Source organism: Ixodes scapularis, unplaced genomic scaffold (assembly GCF_016920785.2).
Source record: "Ixodes scapularis isolate PalLabHiFi unplaced genomic scaffold, ASM1692078v2 PGA_scaffold9__187_contigs__length_104089568, whole genome shotgun sequence".
NCBI classification, from domain to species: domain Eukaryota; kingdom Metazoa; phylum Arthropoda; class Arachnida; order Ixodida; family Ixodidae; genus Ixodes; species Ixodes scapularis.
In genome coordinates this window covers 42815846-42839819 of record NW_024609884.1, presented here as the reverse complement: position 1 = coordinate 42839819, position 23974 = coordinate 42815846, and the positions used below count along the sequence as shown (strand labels likewise).

General features: G+C 45.7%; 1 protein-coding gene across 2 annotated transcripts in view; it reads right to left on the bottom strand.

Moving 5' to 3' along the window:
- Positions 1–23974, bottom strand: part of LOC8031100 (mRNA (2'-O-methyladenosine-N(6)-)-methyltransferase) — a 55772-nt gene that overhangs the window by 8867 nt on the left and 22931 nt on the right. For both annotated transcript variants that reach the window (XM_040500241.2, XM_040208279.3), the window contains 7 exons: positions 23152–23314; positions 17850–18025; positions 16198–16284; positions 11870–12054; positions 6956–7049; positions 4945–5045; positions 3330–3404 (listed from right to left, as the gene is read on the bottom strand). In XM_040500241.2, coding sequence (XP_040356175.1) covers positions 3330–3404; positions 4945–5045; positions 6956–7049; positions 11870–12054; positions 16198–16284; positions 17850–18025; positions 23152–23314 — 881 coding nt within the window. The remainder of the gene's footprint in view (positions 1–3329; positions 3405–4944; positions 5046–6955; positions 7050–11869; positions 12055–16197; positions 16285–17849; positions 18026–23151; positions 23315–23974) is intronic.

Genomic DNA, 23974 nt, shown 5'->3' with positions numbered 1-23974 from the left:
AACTAAAACGTGTGCTTGATTACTGAAGAATCAAAGCACCTGAGCGAGCAGCCGTCAACACACAGCAGGCGACAGTTTCGTCAGCGCGCAAACCGAGAGGAGGAGATGAGGAAATGCGAACGTTTCCTGAGGGTGTCACGAGAATGAGTGAGCATTAGGAAAGAGGAGAGAGAGCCAGCTTTCCAACAAGCTCAAAATGGCCGCGATCCGACAAGCTACAGCGGCTGCGGAAGGCGCCACGTGCGAGTTCGACTACTTTTTGCTTCGAAATCGCGATTCGAACGCTGCCAAGGCATTGTAACTAGCGTTTCTCTTGTACTTAGACATCGAATTGGGCATTGAAACTTTGCATGAGGCTACTTTAGACAATATTCAATCCAAATATGCAATTACACAAGACAAGAAATTTTGTGTTTATTGATTATTTCAAGACATGCGTCTCCCCTTAAAGGGGCCCTGCAATCATATTTAAGCGTCTAACGTTTTTGCGGTTTCCACGTCTCTTGAGATTAGGGTAAGCCAGCGGGCACGGAGAGAGTAACTAAATATCAGTGAGTCATATTTTAACCGGACGACGCAGAAGCCTCCTCCACCTACAAGGGCGACCCGCGGTGCTGAAAGCGCGCGATATGTAAAGTCTTTGGTCCTGGCCTTACTACCGGTCAGAGCCGCTAAAAGCTTCTTTTTAGTCGAAATACAAAATATAAGTGGTGCGAATTGTTTCTATTATTTATGAAACTAGTTTTTGTTCAGTATTTTAGATCGGAAAAGAAACAAACGCAGTTTATAAAGTACAGAAACAAGAAATGACCCATCGACATACCCGCCACCAAGCAGTGGAAAAGGTGACGCATACTAGAAAGGGGTAGTGGGATCAGGCACCGACGAGCGGCGACCGTAGAAAGGTCCCGGATGTATGCGGCAGCGCTGCGGTCGCATACGGGCTCGAGGATCTGAGCGTTCCGAAGGCCTTCGGCAAGCAGGCTCAGCTTGCAGTTCGGCCGTTTGGCGGTATGGCAGCGCAAAGTGGATTCCGTTCTGGACGGTTCTTTACCCCATGTTTGCTGTCCGTGTCGACGGCTCTCGAGCAGTCGACACGGACTGCGGCAGCTGTGAGCGCTCGCCGAGCTCACTAGCCCTCCTCTAGTTCACGGCCACTCAAGCCACGACCAAGGATGTCATGAAGAAGGTTATTTTTTGCTTGTTTTAGTAATTTTAATTTGCCTATAACTTAAAATAAAGCGAAATTCGAGAAAAGAAAAGTTTCATTAAGTTACTACATTCAGTGCACTCAGGTTCGGTGCAAAATAAAACCAGTCAAAAGGTCGTTGCAGGGCCCCTTTAAGCCAGTTCCCTCGCTCGCTGGCCATGGTCCGCGTACTGTTGTCTTCGGAGAGCCCGTCTCTGCTCTCGAACGTTGGCAGCCTCAGTTGGAGCCAGCACACCTTCCCTCGATCGAAGTGTACAGTTCGCACACTGTTGTTTTTGGAAGGCCAATCTTTGCTCTTGAACGTTGACGGTTCTCTTGGGTTTTGTGTTGCCACGCATGTTGTGCATACAGGGGTGACGACACCGTGGGCTAACGGCCCAGTGACATGGTAGGAGGACTGCTCTCCAAGAACGACATGGCAGGCGTGCCAGGTTGACGAATGGAATCGCAGCTTGTGTGTATCCACAGGTCTCCAAAGCTGGCGGCAGGAGCTTCTGAAGGCGTCCAAAGAACGCACCCGCACTCCGCCCGCCATTTGTCGGTGCTTGCAGGTGTTCCCTAGCCAGTTTCCACAGCCAGTGTGTCTGTGGTGTAATCCCGTGGTGATGTTGCCAACTTTGGTTAGTCCAAACCAGTCCAAAATCAGTGCATGTACTAAGCGCTAATGTAACGCATTAAAATGCGTTACATTAGCGCATTTTAATGCGCTAATGTATAGCAGTGAAACAACTGATACACAGCAATTCCAAATGTGTAGCAAAAATTTTAGCTGCAAAGCCTAAGAATCATTCCTGGGTTCAAACTCTGGTCCTGCCCATGTCGATATGAATGAGCATTATACCGGTATGGGGTCGTATATCCCCACTGCATGATGCCCGTAAAAGACCCCTGGTTAGCAATCATAATGCATTGGCTAAATTCTTCCCGTACAGCATTGAACCAATCTCGCCATTTCTCACCGTATAAACATTCACATTCTATTTGCTTTCGATTTTTGAGTCTTCCTTTAGCAAAGGAATTTGAGCTTTAATGAATAAAGGAAGCGAAAGTATTGCAACCACTCAACAAAACATTTGCCACCGAAAATATTTTCCTAATTTTTTAAATAAATTTTAAACAGCAATACAGCAAAACGTATTAGCCAGTTGCTTTCATGAAATGACTATTTCGTCATATCACCTACTGCTGAAATATGAAGTGCCATTAGTTGAGGGATCTTGTGAATAAAAAGAATGTTGCCAACTAGTTTTATTGTACAAGAAATCAAGAGAAAGATGTACATGCCCATGTGTCACATTGCTGTAGCCCTCTCCCTTCTCTGCTCTTCAACTAATTGAAGCTTTGCTCTTCATCATTTCGTTTTTTCTCGCTCATACAGGAATATAACACTATTGCCAGTATCGCTGATCACCGCTGCATGCTTGGTCACCGCTTTGCAAGAATGTGCTTACAAAAAGGTAATGTAAAAAATGCCTAATGCACTTTTGCAACCAACTGTGAGCAGCTATGATTAGATGAAGGTAAAAACATCCTTGCCTGTGCGCATTGTGCCTCTACGTATTATGCTTGTTTGTTCTTTTGGTGTCGTACTTGGCAGCCGTCGCCGTACCTGGGCTCTTCCGAACGCGTCGCTGGTTTACCACAAAAAAGTCTTTGCTTCACTAAAAAGATAGAGGTACACCTAAGCATTCCTTACGAGTTGTGAATTTGAAAGCATGCAAGCCGCTCGTCCGCTCCCTTTTTCGTCTGCTGCATACTTTTCGTCGCCGGTCGGCGCGTGTGCTCCCCTGATGACCTTGGACGCTCCGCACCGATGGACACGCAGCGCCATGAGGTGAGCGGTCGCGGAAACTGACGAGCGCAGCGGCCCATGGGAGCCCCATCGACGTGCACCAGCCAATGGAGCTGAAGGAAACTATCTGCCGTTTTTGCACTTCAGACTGATGACGTCAGCTCGCTCCATGAGACAGTTAATGCTTTCATATTAAAAAAGAGATTTGCAAATGCAATAGCCTGTGCCAACCTATGTTCTTGGTCACCAGTGTTTACTGCTCAGCAACAGATAACCACGGAGGTGTGCATTTTATTTGTAATTAAGAGATGTATACCAGAACCATACCTTGGCATGATATGCTGAAATCCATGCCTGAACTCATGATCATAAGCAGGAATCAACAGCTGCTCTCGTTTGTACCTGAAATGTATAAAAACAAATTTCTTTATGATCAAACCCTCCTATTTCAAGCTGTGCAGAAAATAATTCAAACCAAAGAGAGCAAAGAAATTGTAAGAGACACAACAAACATGGGCTTGCAGAAACTAACATTAAATAGTGAAAAACGAATTACTTAAAGGGCTTAGTACCTATTTACACGAATGTAGGTCGATCTTTTTTCAATTTCTGAAAATCTGAAGTAGGGGGTTAACTAATAATCGAACTAAAGCATTCCACCGCCGGACAAAACGAAACCCTTGTGATATCATGACCACCTGGGCTTGTTAAAAGTGCAGCCGGCTGTACCTCTAGCATTGCGCTATTCTGTGTGGTCATTTTACAACTTATTTTATTTTTTATTTGCACAAACAAGTATTATTGATAGCAATTCGCAAATTGACCCGAATGTACGACGGTGAACAGCGCATGGCGCACCCGACTCCCGGGGGGTGGCGGCACTTCTTGCAAGAGCCACTTCGAAGGCCGCTGAAACAGCCTCATGGCTCACTCTCCCTGTGGCTTCTCTTCAGTTTTTCGGACGATTCACGGTCGCACGTCGTTTGATCGAGTGTCGAGAGCGTGCTGGAGCGCTAACTATGTTTTTTTGTATCGACACGCGTGATCCGGGCAGTTCATGTTTTCGGTGCTCCTTTATGGCCATTCTTCACCCAGAAGCAACCAACAACTGCGCTGTTGGATGCAAGTTCGACCTATTGGAGCGGGTGATGCTCCAGTGGAGTGTGCAATAGCGCGGGATCTTAAACTGTGATGGCAAATGAAGAGGCTCCCGTAGGCCAAAGTCTCGATAGGTGGGGATGCCTTCCGGAGTTGGAGGTCAGGCTTGCAACGTACGCCGCAAAAGTGTGCAATCAATCCCTATCCGATCGCCGAGCAAGCGCGGAAGATGCGGTTGATGCTGTCGTTTACGAAGTACGAGATTTCGTTGGACGATGCCGACGACGCGCTTCGAGAATGTAGCGGTGAAGACGACAGGACATCACCAGTGCGGACGATTCGTAGTCTAGTCACGGACGGAGTAAGAATGACAGGGAGCAGTTTCAGTTGTCCCGCCTCCAGCGTGAACTTCCTAGTTTCGATAACGCCTGGGCATTTCATGCACTTCGCGCGTGCATGCGCAGCCAAAGCACGCCAGAAAGCATCGATCGCGTGTTGGAGGCTGGGCTTTCGAAACAGATACTTTGCCGTTCTCACATGCTCGCAGTAAAATGCACATCTAAAGATTTTTTTTTTTTTGCTGATGTGCAATGTGCGAGGGTCGACTTACAATTGTGTAAATATGGTACTTAATAGGTATACTAATACGAATTTGACCATTTCCAACAAAATATAGTTTCAGAAAGAACAATGATATTGGTCTTGATCCCTGCTCTTTAAACAAGTGCCAGCAAGAACAAGACAAAGACTAAACAGAGAACTATAGCTGATGCAGTCATTAATCACTGTAAAATAGAAAGATTATATAATTATGCTGCACTTGTTTTTATCGTGGAAACCTTACCTGCTAGCTTCAAGCTTGGTGAGGGCCACCGGCACAGGATCACGGAAGTCAGGAAAAAAGACGATGAATGATAGTGATTCTTGCGACTCGGTGAGTAGCCGCTGCAAAACAACAAAACCACATCCACAAATTTTTTTTAACACATTTAAAGCCATCTCGTTTTAATTTCAGAGCAGCATAATTATAATATTTCAGTATGACCCCCCCCCCCACACACACACACACATACACACAATACACACAAATGATACTGACAGACAGCATTCTGTGGCAACTCAGAGAAAGGAAAAAGTGCACATATGAAGCATTGACCGAGTTGCCTCAGAAAGGTGTCTCCTGATTTGAAAGCAATGTCAAATATAAATAATGGTTTTCTTTTGGTTCTCGAAAAAAGTTAGTCATGAATAAATTTGGTTTTGGGTTTCGGCTTAAGGGCTGACGACCGTTTCGCGCTTTCCACTTTTTCCTCGCTTCCTCCTCTCCTTCCTTCTACCCTTTCCACTGCTTGTTTCCCCCCCCCCCCCCAAACCCCCCCACACACACACACACTCGTCCCCTACCCCAGAGCCCTACCCCTGCACAGCTAAGCCCACGGCAGCTAAACCATAGACTTTAACTAGAAGAAAAAAAGGGATTACGATACAAAAGAGCAACGCCAACATGATCGACAAGCGGCCTTGAATGCTCGAGTTACAGTGCTCTTGGCCTTAGTGCAGGTCTTCAGTCAGTGTGCCCTGCACTGGTGTTTCTTCTAATGCTCCCCTTGCATTTTTTCTTCTTTTTTTTCCGAGGGAAGCGGAAAAAAGAGAGGGGGGAACGTTGCTAAATGCGATTGGAAGCCATTCTTTTGTTTTTTGGTACTTCCTTTCGTTTTATTGAGGAGATATCCACGACTTTTGAAAAATATTGTCTGCACATGCGCAGCCCCATGCAGACGCTGGTTCGGAAGTTGTGAGTATAAAAACATGTGATTGCGTGCTCGAGCGAAATAAGCTACTGCTTCCCGAGAAGACAGTTACATCCTGCTTCCTAGATGCAGTGGCCAGTGAGTGAACGGAATGTAACTTGTACGCAGTATAGTATAGACCTTTATTGCTTACTCTCGCCCCCAGCCACCTGGTAGGCATATTTGGTACGGGCGATGAAAAAATAATAAAACATTTCAACCTGTAAATAGTAAAAAAATAAAGGGGTGACAAAACGAGACTGAGCAATGGTTAAGCTTATATCATAAATTTATTCTATTGGTGAGGCGACGGCAAAACAATGGCTTCACCCATACTGGAAGTGATGATATTTCAAGATGGCGACTCCCTTGTGAAGTAGGTCTATGGACTAGTGCCACTCTACACATTGTGGCTTATCTGCAGCTTATCATTCGCCCCGAAGTTCGTACAAAGAAGCTTCTTCACTCTTCCTTCCTTGTAGCCCTCAAATTTTCCTACCAATGCATTCCAATCCAGGCATTCGACAGGGGAAGCAGTTATTTAAAAGACGTCAATTCACGTTGATTAAAAATTGCGCTGATCAAAGAAGCACCCAGTGAAGATGTACCAAGCAGTACAAGAAACAAACTTGGTTCTTTTTTCCTGGTCCCGGACTTTAGACCTGGAGGATTCTTCGCTAATCCTCCAATACACAGATTCTGACGTGTCCCTTGTGGGCGCACCTTTTTGCCAGCTTAGTTCCATTCCTGTGCTCGCACAATGAACCAACTTACCATCCAAACGGCCAGTGCGGACTCATGCGTGACTTTTTTTAGTCCCCTCTTTTTATCCTCCGCTTCCCTCGCTCAAAGACGTGAGAGGAGGAAAGCCTTACAGAATGTTGGGTTCGGTCGTCGGGCTTCAAGTCCCCGTCTTGAACTTTGGGAAAACACAAAGGAATATCTACACACTTCAATCACAAAAGTTCTAAATCCTTAAACCATAAGCTAAGGCCCGTTAACCTCGAGATAAAAAAACTCAAAAAAGGAGGTTTCAAGTTTTTCAGCAACAAGTTATCCACAAACCTCAAGGTGATTGACTGTGGCATCCATGAGCTCTTCTGAGAACGGCGGGTTAACCTCAAAGGAACCAGCCACCGGGAAGAACTTCAAGATGGATCTGAGGCAGAAAAGAGCATAAGGTAATGTCTGCGACAGCTTAGCTCAAAGGAAGAGAAAGAAAAAAAAAACGGCACAAGTCAGTGAGTTTTGAATGCTCTCTATACAGTATAAGCTCATTACAACAGACCCGGTTACAACAGACATTTGGATATAACATACCGATTTGTGTAGTTTGGTTGGTTTTCCTCCACATACCATTGACTCAACTTCATATCTACGTACAACTTATATACTCCTTTTACAACAGACCGAAATCTTGGTCACAATCAAGGTCTGTTATAACAAGCTTAGACTGTAATAAGTGAACAAATGCAGAAAGTAGAGGGCCAGGATTAGAATTTAAAGAGCTGATGAGTTCCAGTACAAGCAAGGAAACTACTAGTGACGGGCCAAACTTTTGCCGAATCAAAACTTCGGCACCGAATCTTAGGATTCAGCAAAGCCGAATCATTGCCGAGCTTTTCTAAAGATTCGGAAAAGATTCAGCAAAGATTCGGCAGAAATACATTGTCGCCAGACCTAAAAGTTCATATTTCGTTTTTCCAGGCAGAAAAGAGTTTTCGATTTTTTTAAAATGCATTGTAGGGTGCAACGCACCCACAGATCCATTCTTCTCATGAAAATAAAAGAGATGGCTCGAGGCGCAGCACGCGCACGCGCCTCGGAGAGCGCGTGCAAGAGAATGCTCTGAAGCCGCCATCACAGGCAGACAAGTCGTTCGCTTGTCTCGTTCTATGTCCTCACTTTAAATAACGTGGCAGGGCCTCGCGGCCCCCCACATATTTGGTAACCCGTATTTGGTATTTGCCTACGTTGACGACTTGTTGGTCGCTAGCTCGACAACGGAGGAGCACACCAACCACCTCCGTCTTCTTTTCCAAAGACTCTCAGACCACGGCATCATCATCAACGCCGCAAAAAGTGAGTTCGGGAGATCAGAACTCGAGTTTCTGGGACATCGACTGGACCGACACGGCATCAGACCTTTGCCGTCGAAAGTGCAAGTGATCAGGGACTTTCCAAGACCTAGCTCGATCACAAAGCTTCGCCAGTTCCTCGGCCTGGTAAATTTTTACCGCCGGTTCATTCCGAACTGCGCGAGGCTACTCCAGCCTCTTGATTTTCTACTAGCCAAGACTGCACGTGCCACTACCAACCTGCCTTGGAGTGAAGACGCGGAGCAAGCCTTCTGCGAAGTAAAGACTGTACTTGCAGACGCTGTACTTCTGCGACATCCACAACACGATGCCAGAACCTCGATCATGACAGATGCTTCAGCTACGGCTGTTGAGGCGGTCCTACAACAACAGGTGGACGGTGAATGGCAGCCCCTAGCTTTCTTTTCCAAGAAGTTAAAGCCCGCCCAGACCCGCTACAGCGTCTTTGGAAGAGAACTGCTCGCAGCGTACTTGGCCGTCCGGCACTTTCGACACTTTGTCGAAGGTCGCCCCTTCGTCATCTGGACGGACCATAAACCACTCACCTACGCCATCCGCAACTCAAGCTCTGTCTATACCCCTCGAGAGATCCGCCAGCTGGCCTTCTTGTCGGAGTTTAAGACGGACATCCGGCATATCAAAGGGAAATCAAACATCCCCGCTGATGTACTGAGCCGAATTGACGCCGTACCTTCGCCTGCTCCGCAACTCGACATCACGTTGCTGGCTCGTCATCAGGCATCCGACGAGGAGCTACAGCAGCTCCGCACATCAAACAACTCTCTCCAGCTAGAAGATGTTGAGTTCCCAGGAGGCATCACCATCGTCTGCGACACGTCCACAGGAACGCATCGCCCATTCGTTCCGATGGCGCTACGAAGGCCGCTCTTTGATGCCATTCATTCGTTGTCGCATCCCGGCGTGAAGGCAACACAGAAGCTAGTGGCCAATCGCTACGTTTGGCCTCGGCTGAAGTCCGACGTGCGTGACTGGGTGCGGACCTGCTTGGCATGTCAACGAGCCAAGGTTCACCGTCATTCCGTGCCTTCATCCACGAGCTTCCTGCCACCAGATGCCCGTTTCGAAAAGGTCCACATCGACCTGGTCGGGCCCCTTCCGACATCTCAAGGGCAACGATACATCCTGACCTGTAACGACCGCTTCACAAGGTGGCCGGAAGCTACACCATTGCCCGACATGACTGCAGCCACCGTCGCCGAGGCATTCGTCTCGTCCTGGGTGGCGCGCTTCGGATGCCCATCTGAAATCGTCACCGACAGAGGGCGTCAATTCGAATCCAACTTGTTCACCGAGTTGTCCCGAATCCTAGGCATGACGAGATCTCGGACAACTGCATACCATCCGCAGTGTAACGGCCTGGTGGAAAATTTCCACCGACACCTCAAGTCCGCGCTCATGGCCCACGCGAACTCCAAGGAATGGGTACAACAGCTTCCACTCGTCTTACTCGGAGTTCGAACAGCGTTGAAGCAGGACCTCGGCTGTGCAACCTCTGAACTCGTCTATGGGACGGCCCTCCGATTACCATCGGACTTTTTCGAGGTCGACCCGTCTCCAAACACGAGGCCAGAAGACTACGCCACAAAGCTGAAGGAGGTTTTTTGCAGACCTACGACCAGTTCCTACGCGCGCGGTATCTGCCAAGACTCCTTACGTCTCTCAGGACTTGTACAGTGCAACGCATGTGTTCGTGCGCCAAACAGCCAGACGGAAACCGCTCCAACCACACTATATGGAACCGTTCCCGGTTCTGGAAAAGAAGCCAAGTGGCTTCGTTGTACAGATCAATGGACGACGAGACACCATCGCTCTCGAGCGTCTAAAGCCAGCCCATCTCGAGCACGCACCCGTGAACCTCATCACATGCGAGACGCGCGAGGAAAGTCCGAAGTCTCGCAGGAAGTCTGCTCAAGTTCATTGGACAAACTCATGGCCAGAGCTAGCGCCCTAATTGTGTGTTGTCGTTGTTCTTTTCGTTTTCTTTAATTGCTCGTTGGGGCTCCTCGCTAAGGGGGGGCATATCTGTAGGGTGCAACGCACCCACAGATCCATTCTTCTCATGAAAATAAAAGAGATGGCTCGAGGCGCAGCACGCGCACGCGCCTCGGAGAGCGCGTGCAAGAGAATGCTCTGAAGCCGCCATCACAGGCAGACACGTCGTTCGCTTGTCTCGTTCTATGTCCTCACTTTAAATAATGTGGCAGGGCCTCGCGGACCCCCACAGCATATTGACAGAGTTGTTACTAAATAAGGTGATACTCTACAAGATAAATGTATCAGTGTCATTCTTGTGTGTTTACTGGCAATTTACAGTGACTTTTTCCAGAAGTGGTGTGACAATGAGGTTGGGTGGTAGCGGTGTAGCGGATGCAGTCACGATACGCGAGTTTCGGTTTGGGGCCTTATCAGCGCAAGCCTGCAAGTGTGTTTGTACATTGTTGAAATAAAGGCAATAGCACTGTGTTCTTCCTTACTCTGCGAGTCACCGTTTCGTGCACGAAAATGAGTGCAATGGCTGCTGAGCCTTCACCAGAAGAGATAACAATGTAATTGTAAATATGCACTTTTTTTTTTTTTCTTTTGAATTTGAGTAATTTTAGCTTTGCATGAAAGTTGTACGTCTCATATTCGCAACATATCGTTAATAACTTTTAAAATTCTGGTTTCTGATGTTAGGACACATGCGGACGTTTAGGAGTTAGGAATGTTGGATGTGCAATGTCGAGCATGACAGTTTGTGTTTAATTTTATGTGGTCAGATGAAAACCGTGAAATAATGCTAATTAAAAAGCAATAATATTTTGTTTTGGCACAAACTACTTGTGAGCCGAGAACAGGATTGCTACAATGGCGACGAGTGCTTTAAAAACCTTGTCAGTCAATGTTGCAACTACCTCGTGCATCACTGGAAATATCAAATGAAAATCATATTATCCGGACTGTACCGCATCATTTGTCACCTGCACAATAGACTGCGTCACTGGCCGATCTTCTGTTCTTGAGGCAGAAAATATTTACGAAAACCACACTCACAAAGGCTGAAAAACACACAGTGAACCTATACTCAGCACCTGAACGTAACCGCTGGTAGCACTGTACGATGGTAACCGCACAACCGCACGGCATCCATTTGCAAATCCATGGCTCCGCGGCCCCGTCGCGTTCTCACACGTGCGCAGGCGTTTGTCAAAGTCTTGCCGATCCTTTGTTGAACTTTCCTTCAAAAGTTCGGCATATGCCAAACTTCGCCAAATCTGAAGTTCGGCAGATTTGGTCCATCACTAGAAACTACCGTAATAAACCACTTTTCTTTAGGCAGCACCAGGATTCTGCACAATACAGAGCATTATCGCCTATAGCATTTGTTTTATTAAACAGGCTCATATTATACAAGATAATCTTTTGCTATTTGACCTGAGGAAGGCTTTTTATTTTAGATAATTTAATTGCTGATGCTTCTTGTCATCAGGAGAGAAAGTCACTCTACTGGCACTAGAAAAAGGCCTCAACTGAGTGAATTCCCTTAGTAAGCAAGGGTTTGATAACTATGAAACATACAAAAATTTCTTGTAATTTTTTGCTATAGTAAACTATTAGTTAATTAAGTTTCACTTCCAGTGAGCTATTTTACTCAGTCCCCCTAGCTCATAAAAGGAAGTGTTACTATATTCACATTCCCAGAATGCACCTGTTAATTAGGAGCACGATTAATTGTTGAAGTGACAGATGAATTTCAGCCTCTCCACTCTGATAGGACCTTGTTTTCATTTTCTTAGAACAGAGAGTGGAACTAAATCTTCCCGCCGCATCCATCGCACACGAATAGGTAGACGATGCAGCCCAAGGGAAAAACACTCACCCTCGAGATCCAAAGAAGCTGTCTGTGTCGGGGAATGCGGAGCAGTACTGCCTGAAGTAGCAGTTCAAAGGAGATGCGAAGCCTTCGAAGGTGACGCCAAAATGCTTGTGGAGACACTCAAACACAGAGACAGGCAGAGAGTTCTGTGTGCCGTGGCCCTCGTTTGACGAGAGGCCCAGGTAGGTCTGCGAAAGAACAACAGAAATGCAGCTCATGACACTTCGCAGCCACTTGTCAACTGATACTGACAAAAACTGGCAGCATACATTGGTGTTCGTAAGCAGTCATGCTTATTTTCTGTCTTCACTCAAAACAGGTGCGAAGCAGGTAAGCGATTTCGCACAAACTTGTGCAGCCCCAAATTGCTCTGGTATGCGACAAACTTAACTTTTGTTGTAGTTTGGTATGCTTAGTATGCAACCAGCAGTCTTGCGAGTACTACGGGAGTTCAGTAGAACCTCGTCGATATGTCTTCCATTTAGACATGTTCCTGGTCGCTACATTAACGACTGCCGGTCCCGTTGAACTTCCATGGGGATATTTGTATCATATTTTTCTGTTTGTTGTTTGCTTTCCAGGCTGCTATGCCCACAAACTGCCCACCCCCCCCCTCCCCCCAACGAAGCCGACGTTGTGCGTTCAGCCGCCTAGCCACAGCTGCCCCTCTCCCTCTTGCTCCACCTCATTTTTGCCTCTATGCACTGTACTCTTTGCTCGGACAGGCATGACCCTGGACTACGCTTGAAAAGGAATCAGGAATTGTCAATAGCCTAACTATCTTTTCATCTCCTTCTACAGCACAAGTGCAAACTTGAGTTGTGCCCTTGGTTGCAATAGCCACTGATCCAAATGCCAAGGAGGTTTTTCAGCTGTCCCACCAGGAGCGTGACCTTTGAAAAAGCACGCGCAGCCAAAACAGGACAGAAGGCAATGAGCACGTGCCAGAGGCTGGGCTTCCAAAAGAGACATTGTATGCGTCTTGTCCTGTTAGCAACGTTTCCTGGTCTTGTCAGAAACTATAGTTTCCTATCACACTGGCCATTGCGGTACTGTGGCAAACCGAAGCTCTAGTTTTTAGGGAGAATTTTGTGCAAACATTTGACAGCATCTCTAGTCATCCTAGCTAAAAGTCACTTACGACTGTGCTGGCGTGAAGATGACGTTTTGTGCAAACATTTGACAGAAGATGACGTCACCCCTGTTACGAACAATGAGTTAAAAAATCACAAAACAGTTTGGTTGGTGGCTGCTGTGATAAGACAAAGCCACAGTGTCCTACTTCTGATCAGATCACACGATTATGATGTCAACCACGTGCCTTCACGTCATGGAACTCGTGCAAAGACGTGAAGCTCACGACAAGCTTCACGGCTTCGCTTTGGCGCATGCGTCGAGCTTCACCGTTCTGCACCAGCGCGGGAGTCAAACTTCACCGCTTTACACCATTGCGCTAGGAACAGTGGCCCACGTGTGGGGGAGCATCTAGGTTAGCTCGATGGGCTCGGAAATAATTTTCTCACACTTAGAAGACTTGAATAAGTATGACTCTTCTCCAAAGCTGCAAAAGCCTACATGTAGACCTTTCCCACAAGTAAGCGACACATATATTGCTAGTATCCGGCGGCGCGCTCAAGCATATACCGCGACTATGCGTTTAAGCACTCCCGTGCGAAGTCCAACCGCCGAGCGAGGGACCGAGGCCGCTCCCACGGATCAAGTTACACGTAGACGGCTGTTACCAGGGGAGCCTCCACAGAGCAGACTCTCTCAACCTACGGCGCAGCGTGCATCTCGCTGCGCCGTAACACCTGTGTGGCGACGGTAAACAAAAACCTCAGCCTGTGTGGCGACAGAAGAACGTGAACTCAGCCTGTGTGGCCACCCCAATCGCACTAAGTATTAAACGTCACTTTTATCTTCTTTTACCAATGTGAGTAGTTTCTTTCGACCTTCCGATCTGGACCAAGACCAAAGAAAGATAACATACATAAAATAAACTGTCGAGTGCTAGTTGCACCCTCATCTACAACCTCCCCAAGAGCGTTATTGGTTGTTACGTTTCCCCTGCTCATGCACATTCTTTTTACCGTGGTCCCCTGAAAATATATCAACAAAGTTCTACTGACAAACTCGACACACCAAGTAGGCGCCTTAACTCTGCCAACAAAGTACCACATTTACTCAAGTAAAAGACACATCGCTTATAAACATCTCCACTTTCTCACGGAGTACACAAGTAGCCAATCATTGCGATTCCCAAAAGGAGTCCAGCGACTTATGGGACGGAGGTAATGTTTTTGTGCAAAACTCTGCGAAAGTTGCATTTTTTGTGACCTTGTTATTTGCTATGTTTCTTATGTAGAATGCAATGATTGGCTGTTTGTTTGCTATGTGGGAAAGTATAAGTGTGGGCCTTGTTCACAAACAGTGCAGTTTTTACTCGGGCAAATACGGCATCATATTTTTTAGGGTGTAAGGCACATCTATAGACCTTTTCTGTGTACTCTCGTCCCCATTCACATAATAGGCGTATCCGGTATGGGCATTGAAAAAATACTAAAACGTTTTAACCTGTAACTAGTAAAAAAATAAGGGGGAGGCAAAACGATAATGTGTGACGGTTACGCTTATATCCTAAGTGTCTTCTACTGGCGTGGCGACGACAAAACAATGTTTTCGTCCATACTGGAAGTGACGACAATTCAAGATGGCGGCGCCCTTGAGGAAAGGGTCTATACACCAACACAAGCTTCATATGTCACACTGGAGTTGCAGGACCACCTGTGGCACAGTGCAAGAGCATGCTTCTCAACCCTAGCAAAGTTGGTTTTGGTGTAAGTCCTGTGCCCATGATAGTGGATGTCAAACATCACATCTTTTTCATTCAAACCGGTACACATGAAGGATGTGTTACAAAGTGGTGTGACAAACCCGGAAGACTTCCATGGGTACAAAAGGATTATAATGATGTCTACCACACTTTGAAAGAATCGTAACTAAGCCACCGAAGCACAAACTTGAAATATTTTATTTTTAAATAATATACCAAGACTGACTACATATACTACATATTTACTCTAAAATCAAACATAAAAATGGAATATAAAATAATTTTGGAAATGAAAGACTTCGTGTGAGAAGATAATTTAGTTAAAGTTTTTACATTTGCAATTCAGTTATCAGCTAACCTCAGCAATCAAGGACACCACAAGTAGGCACTACTCTAGATTTTTGAAAACTTGCCCTGTTACCGATTAAAGGTAGGTGTTAACAACAGTTAAGAAACATGCTATGTTTTTCTAGAACACTAAGGGATAGCATATTGGCAACTCCAGTGAACTATAGGGAGAACACAGGTCAGGGAAAATGGTGAACGAAGGAGGTCGTTTTCATTGTTCAGCACGCAAAACACCTTAGATTTCTTGTGTTACCTCAAGCCCCCCCCTTTTTTTTAATTTTATTTTGGGGTTAGGGAGTCGCGCAGAATCAGCAGTGTTCGAGGAAAAGGCGCAGGTTACTGTTCCCACAGCTGGCACTCCCCGTTCTTTCTACATGCGCGCGCGTGTACTCTTCCCCTTGCTTTTGCCATCCTTCACTTTTTTTGCGTGTTTATTTACGGTTCATTGTTTCTTTTTTTTTTCACACAACTGCTCTTTCGTTGCGTATCGTACCGCGTGTATGCTGACTTGGCAATCTGCCAGCCCCGCAACGCAAGCGATGTGCTCGCCGTGCTCGCCACCGGTGCAACCAAATCGCAGCCGGGCGTCGTTCGCTACATCAAGTATCCCCACCATGGGAGTTCGATACAAAAAGACAAAGCTCCTATAGTATTACCTGTGATTTTCAAGGGGATGTTTGAACTGTTTGATATAAAGAATAATTCAAAATACCCGAGTGTGATATAACTGGGCTCGACTGTAGAGCTATGCTGCCTACGAGAACCAAGTAGCAAAAGCAGACGACAAAGGCGAAACAACCTTCTCTCAAGGCTCATTCACACGGTTACGTCGAATGCGTTGCTTCATCCAGCACAGCACCTCCCATTGGCTCGTGTAAGGGCCGCCATAGCAACAGCCCGACACAAGCAGTCTGAACGCAGTCAGACGCAGTCAAAGGCAACTGCATGAACGAGCCTTTAGAAGTTCTCGGCATTGCCGCTATGCGGTGTCAATTTCACTCCAGTCGCCAATACCCTCACTGGTCCCAGTGCTTTGGTTATTCAACTGACCTTTGCAATGCATCATGAAAATTTTTGACAAAACTCAAATGTACAGAACCAGATAAAAATAACCTTACTGGTTCAATAGATTGCAAAAGTGCAATGGTACCTGGTATCTCTTCAGCATGCACCATACTCGTGGTAGGAAGTTTTCAAACTTCCTGTCATCTGTACAATTCCACCTGTACAACTGCTCCTGTAACAGAAGGTGGCACACGTTCAACCCAAGGTCCCGCTTTGTAAAGAACACTACGCGAGTTGGCTAAAACATGACATCGGTGATTTCTTGCAATTTACTCACACAGGCTAGCATCGAGTGCTACGCTTTAGCACCCGAGGTGGGTGCCACACATAAGCAGATTCTACCAACTTGCACTTTCAATGGCAGCCTCCTAATTGCACAAGATAAAAAAAAAAAAAAAAAATTGAGAGCCCTTCTATTTTATGAAGGGGTAAGTCCAGCTGGCACTCTGGTCAGATTTGCTACGTCGAAGCTGGGAGCAGCGGCAACGGCGATTTCACGTTGGCGGCGTGCCTATTCTCGCTTCTGGGCGAATTGACGCTCCTCATACTCCCGCTGCTCCTCTTCGGAACGTACAACAGGGGTGCGACCCATGTGAAGTCTGAAGTCCAACTGATAAGGACAGTGGCGCGATCTACGGCAGGTGGCCGGCAAGAGCGCGCGGTATTGCGCAATATCAGGGGGGAGAGAGACGCCACATGTGGAAAAGGCATGCGCGTGCGGCGCCGGCGTCTGCAGTAGTAACTGTTTTAAAGCAAAAGCCTAAAGCAAATGGAAGCTTGCACGCGTGCTCAACACTTCATTTTGGTTATTTACTTTGTACCTTTTATACGGGGAAGGCGTGCGCATGCAGCGTCGGCGTCTGCAGCATCAACTGTACAAAACTGTTGGTCTACACTCGGTCTGACCCCGGAGACAATCTGCCAGAACCTAGCCATAGACAGCTTCGCTGTAAAAAAATTAGTGAGCCTGCCAGACATTCTCTTCAAAGTCAAATGAAATAAAATTTATATGGCATCCATGTTTACAAGAATGCAGCTTGACTGGGTCTGCAGTCTGCAACCTAACCCCCCCCCACAATAAACTTTAGCAGAGAGGGCATATGCAATTGCATGTCAAGAAATTTGCCATTCTGTAACACACTCTCCCAGCTGTAAAGTTCTTGAAAAATCATGAGCCATTCCACAATGTGAAGGCGGATGAAGAGCGAAGCTGTTTAGCACACGACAGAGACATGACACAGAATTTTGAACAAAGGTACAAACACATTTATTGTCTTGATCGGTGGTCATCGCGACGAAAGGTACGCACACACGTTTCGAGGACTATCGCCGCCCAAGAAACCAGAGGAAACTATAGTCCGTTGCAACTAAAAAACAAAGGGTGAGGGTAAAACAAGCCGAAAAGGAGGAAGCAGACAGAACGCTAAAGGGAGAAGGAGGTTTCCCTCTCTCTTCTCCAGGGTTCCGTCTGCTTCCTCCTCCCTGGCCTGTCTTACCCTCGCCCTTCGTTCTTGAGTTGCAACAGACTATAGACACAAGCAACAGGACCGCCACCCGGCAAAAGGAAAGGAAACTAGGCACGCAAGCGCTTGGAACGACGATAAAGAGAGGGCAGTGCAAGCCCCCTCTGAGTTTTTGCTGACGCACACGAAAAATCCACGGAACCTTAGTGATAAACAGCTTCGCTGCAAAAAAAGTTATCCTAGATATTCAGCGATGAAGGAAGAAAGCTCTCACCAGCTTCTGGAAGTACAGCGTGTGAATGCGCACCAGCTCTCCCTTGTAGCGCAGCAGCGTGCTGTCCTTGTCTGTAAGGACCTCAATGGTAGGCAGCCGAGGAGACGTAATGGCAAACTGAACCGGGTAGCAGAACACCTTCTTGGGATTGCTCACGTGCAATGGGCTTGTGATCTCTGCACAAAACAGAGAAAGGTCTCGCTTACCGAATTCATGCCAAATCTACCACTCTCCTGCACAAGCACGCATACGGTAGTTTCGGTTTCCTAGAAGCCAATTTGCACAGCTCGTACGGAGGGCAAAATTTATTGCACCTATGCACTCAATGATAGAAGAAAATTAACATTACCCCGAATATCCCAAGATAGCCCACTTAAAATTGAAGCCAAATCGGGTGAAAATAAAGACTAGGCTACCTCAAAATGTGCAATAAAAAAAAAAAAGGTTTCTTTTTTTTTTAAAGATTTTGTGATTGGCAAAGGCTTGCGATTGTAGGGAGAGGCGATGAACCAAAAACGACTGTCCCCCAGTCAGCAGTGTTCACTCATCTTCTGCCGTGGATAAATAACACCATTTCTGTCGATGTCACCATTGGCCAGGGCCCTGCAATTACTGAAAGTGGGCTAGTTTTTTGTGCTTTTAAAAAGAATAGCAAATCATGCCAAAAATTAGAGTGGGTCATCTTTCAGGGGTGGAGCATCTCTTGCGATATTACGGTAGTCACCAATAGATCCTTATATTTCAGGGTAGTCACCATTCTTGTGGAAATGAAATTGAATGAAGACCATCCCATTGTCAGAGACATTGTAAAATGGCTGAGTGCAATCTGCTGATGGTGGGGTTCAGGGCTGCATTTGGTTGTCATTTCTGTCTACCTGGGAATAACCGCTGAAATGTGAGGAGCAAACAATGTGGCAGGTCCTTATTTCCGGCTATGTGGAAGTGGGAGGAAAGCAACCATAGAGTGCAGATGTTTATTCAAGTTCTTTTTGCTAGCACTCCAACTTAAGGTCATCCCTTGAAACTCAAGTTCAAGGAGCTAATGTCGTTGCACCACTTCTTTCACGGCAAGATGTTCTCACTAACACAAAATTTCAAAGCTTTAAACATGAAGAGAGAAGTTAGATTTGTGCCAAACCTTCACAAATGAGTTGTGGACACAACAGTACAGTGACCTACTGGTCAATAGTAAGGGCTTTGTTTTAGCAGGGCGGAGGGCAATTTACTAGATGGAGAAAACTTCTTTTCAGCAAAGTTAAGGATGATTTCGATCCAAGTGTTCACTTGTAGAACCCTGCATAGGGAATACAAAGGACTTCTGAGGGGCTACAGTTGCTTGGTTATTTAGACCATCTTGGAAGAAAGCCAGACAAAATGCCTGGCAATATCAGTTTTCCTCAACTTACTATAAAATCGTACAGCCCTTCCACTTCACATGAACATGGAGGACGAGCGAAGCTGACATTTTTACGTCTAGGACGATGCCTAGAGGACGACATCAGGGACGACTTCTAGGACGACCTCGAGGACGACGCCTAGAGGAGGACGACAAGGTGGACCTCGAGGACAACGTCTAGGAGGACCTCAAGGATGACTTCTGGAACGACCTCAAGGACGACGTCTAGAACGACCTCAAGGACCACTTCTAGGACGACCCTCAGGATGATGCCTAGAGAACGACGCCTAGGACGACCTCAAGCACGACGTCTAAGATGACCTCAAGAACAACTTCGAGGACGACTAGAGGACGACCTCTTGGACGACGTCTAGGACGACCTCAAGGACGACGTCGAGGACGATGTCTAGGACAATCTCAAGGACATCGAGAACGCCGCCTAGGACGACCTCTCAAACAACCTCAAGGATGACTTCTAGGATGACCTCGAGGACGATGCCTAGAGATAACAAGGGACCATCTAATAATGCCAAGGAAACCTGCATAGGGAATGCAAAAGAAATTCCCTATGCATAGGAAATGCATAGGAAATACAACCACGCTGGTTGCCCCCTTTTTATTTTTATTTATTCATATTTTTCACAACCAATGGGAAGTTTCTGTCAACATCCGCAGACTAATTTTTTCCCAGATCCTAGCGCATAACAGCTTCGCTGTAAAAAGGAGTTTGTAATGTTCATTCTTTTTCTATAAGAATTTATAAACAAGTAACATTTTCCCAGTTATGTTTATTTTGCAAAAAATGTGCTCCAGTGGTCACTTTTTTCTTCAAAAGATAGCAGTCAAACGCTTTTATAACAAAGTCTACGGGACTGTTGAAATTTTTTGTAGCACAAGTAACTTCGTTGTACACTCAAAACTGTTTATATCGAACTCAAAAACAATTGTCTACCAGTTCAATATAGCAGATAATTCAATATAAAAGTTTTAAGGAATTTGACAACAAGCAAGCATGCCACATTTCGAAAAGTTGTTTACTCTCAAAGGAGCGTCTGCACGTCATGAGGGATGCACAACGCGGCTATTCGGTGACTGCTTCTTCGTTTTGCAGGGTCTCACAGGCTCACCCTTTCCCTGCTCCCTCCGCAAAAAATAACTTTTTTTTTTTTTTTTTTAGACAAACAGGCGGTTGCTTGGAAAAAAAAAAAGAATGCTAGCTTGCAGACCAAAACGGCACTATTGCAGTTCAATCTATCGGGAGAAGTTGCAATATTGTTTGATGTTAACTGTTTTTTCGCTATGCATTTTCATTGTAGCTACTAGTCTGTTCAAAAATACAGTCGATGTATGTAAAGTGTAACTGCCCAGCATACGACAAAAAACAGTCCAGCGGCGCGTGCTTGCAAGGCCGGCAGGCGAGGTACAAGTTAACATACAGAAAAAAAGAACCTGAGCGCATCGACGTGGGACAAGTCAGAATCAAAACGTTCTTGGAGCGCTTTCTGCAACGACTGAACTCGAGACAAACAAGCGCGCTGTGCGGGTTCAGCATTCAGACATTACCTTCTTTACTTTAGCTCATTTCTCTTCACTAACTTTCTTGCGCGACAGATTTTTCATGTACCGGGGTCCCTCTCGAAAAAAAGCCAACCAAGAGAAACCTAGGTAATGAATACTTCCACCCAGCAGTCTTTGATTTAAAAAAGGGATTTTTGTAGTAGCATACGTTTTAAACAAGAACAGATATGTTGATGAACATGCGGCGTCCTTATGTTTCAGTTCAGGAAGCTCCATAACTGTAGCGACGCGCGGACTGGCAGGCAGGCACCAAATACAGTTTTCTCACGGCCGTTGTTTTCAGAAGCGAGTGCTTCAAGCTCAAAAAGTAACTCCCTCCGCGCAAAAACGTAATTTCGTTTCACAGTGTGACGGCATGGCTGGTACCCAGCACGTTAGCGTCGAAGCGTCCGCACACGCCCGCATGTATCATTGCAAAAATTAAAAAAAACAAATAAAAAATAAACGCGAGACGAGATTTACGAGACGACGAGAGCGCGAAAGAAGACGGCGGGAAAAACCATGCGAGACCGGATGGACGATTGATGTAACTAAAGCAAGGGTGCAGGCGAGCTGGTTCAATACTGACATTGGAGTTTTCTGCCTGTCCTACGTCCCTTCTTTTCCCCGGCTCCAGGGTTACAATGTCACGATTGATGCAGGGTACTTTGTGTCGGGTGGCCGCTTGCGCCACCTAGCTCACGCAGGCTCAATTACGGTACTCAGTTTAGTTTCGGTTTGAAAGGCGACCAAAACTGGTCCTTTGGCGCAGGTTTGGCGCAGATTACCCATATTTTGGCAAAATTTAGCAGGATGTAGCAGGGTTAGCCCCTTGGCGCAGTTTGGCGCAATTGGCGCAGCAATCACATCACTGCAGAGATGCGGGGAAACTTGAACTTAATTTAACATATTTTTGTATATCAAATTATTGATATATTGAACTATTTTACGATCCCTTTTGAATTCAATATATCCGGGTTCGACTGTAGTTCGATACAAGGGATAGTCAAAATATAACCGGGTTCGACATAGACAGGTTTGATTGTAGTAGTTGAGAGCAAAAAATCAATCACGCTAAACCGAATATGTGCTATCGCATATTGACGCATCTGCACGACATTCGAGGTGCTTTAGGGAACAGTATAGCGCTAAATATAGTATGGGCGACATCAGAAACGAGGTTTCGTACGTTGACAATTGACTTATCAAAAAAGGGAACAATGGCCGAGTCTGCTAGTGCATCACAGCTCGGAGTATGTGGGGTGAAAGCTATTGCAACAATTAATCAGCTTAAGTTATTGTTGTGTCCCTGTTTTATGGCGCATATTAAAGAATCATGTACCAACTAGCCCATCTCTTCATTTTAATGCAGCTTTCCGTTTTCTCTGGCACACACACTTCTGTTGTGCTCCGTCCCCCTGGTTCTGCTAGTTTTATTTTGTGTGGAGTTGGGAGTTTGTGGTATTGGCAATTACAGCATCATGGACAAGGAAGGCTTGCACATCTTTGTACAAAAGTTCGCAGAACCTCTTATTTTACAGCGTTCCTAGTCACTTTAGCTAAAACTTGCTCGTCAGACTGCACTGGCCACGTCATTGACTAAACTTCTAGACAATATAATGTGACGAGCAACGCGCTAGAAAGTTGCAAGGAGACGCTTCACAAAACTGCTGGATGGTGGCTCCTGTGATGAAACAGAGTCAGACTTTACTCCTGAAAAAATTGCTTGGTTTCTACATCAATCACATGCCCCCAAACTGATGCAAAAAGGTTGTGCCACTTGCATCACAGCTCGCACCGGTGTGCTAGGGGCAACGACTGGCATGGGAGAACATTTTCATTAGCTCAAATTTTGCTCATTCTTATAAGTTGACATTCTTTAGTCACAATTATGGCTAAACCCCCAATGTAAAAAAAACAGTGAAAAAAAAAAAAAAAAAAGAAAGCTGCTGATTTGCTGACTTATATTTTAATAAATATGCTAAGTCTCCACACTGATGAAGGTTCGCTTGAAATAAACTGTGTAGGAGTTGCTTTCTGCATCTTCTATAGCTCCCTCCAAGTGTCATCGGCTGTTGTTTCTCCGGATCATATGCTTCTTTATCAAGGTACCACGCAGAACATCAAAGGATTCTACTGTATAACAATTTGAACCCTGCATTGATTCTAACCATCATGATCAGATCTAAGACCTATCAATAAAAAATATTCTTTAATTAAAACTTCAGTAGACGAAAACTTACCAACAATTTTATAAATCTGAATACAATCAATCTTCATACATTTCCCAAGTCGGCTCCTTAAAAGTAACATGTGTGGACAGGACAGACAGCTCGAACTTGTGCTGACCTTCAATGCCATGCTGATTGAGGATGGCCCAGTGCTTTTCTCTTATCTTCTTGGCGTTTTCAACGGACATATGGAAAATCTTGGCACAAATCCCTTCAACTGAGGAGCGGGCAGCTTGTACCAGGTGAGGCTGACACTGCTTCTTTAGGTGAGCCAGCCTTTCCTGCAGTAATGATACAATCAACTCTCAATAATTAAAATTAAAAAAAAACCTACCGTAGTATTTTGAGAAACAGCCCACCTAAAAGCGAGAGCAAATTGGGTAAAATAGAGGAGTGGGCTATCTTTCCGTGTTTTTTTCGAAAGAATAGAAAATCACACCAAAATAGGGGTGGGTTAACTTTTTGGGGCGGGGCATCTCTCGGGATATTACGGTACGTACACACTGAATTAAAGAAAGAATCATTCTAAAACCACACCTTTTTTAGTAGCACTCGCTTATAAGATAAAGTAACATTCAGGGAAAGTTTCTGTGTCTCCAGAGCATCTGGGGCTTCTCAGCACTATGAATAAAACCTTCAAATTAGCCAGGTCCGGAGGTGTAGCCTTCAAATTTCCATGGCACCATTTATACCATTATACCAGGACTGCAGCCCAATTCAAATTAACGTATTTTGTATTTTCCAAAGTATAAGTAGCATTTCTTTTTTTTCTCATAAACTTTCCACAGATGCGTCTCACACAATGGTGCGACATATACATGTTTTTTCCTATTAGTTTTCCTACCGTAAATTATATTTCTCGTTTGGTTCGTCGGTGAGGATATTGAAATTGACCCCCGCTCGTACACATATTGCGATCAAAGTACACATATACGGGCCTA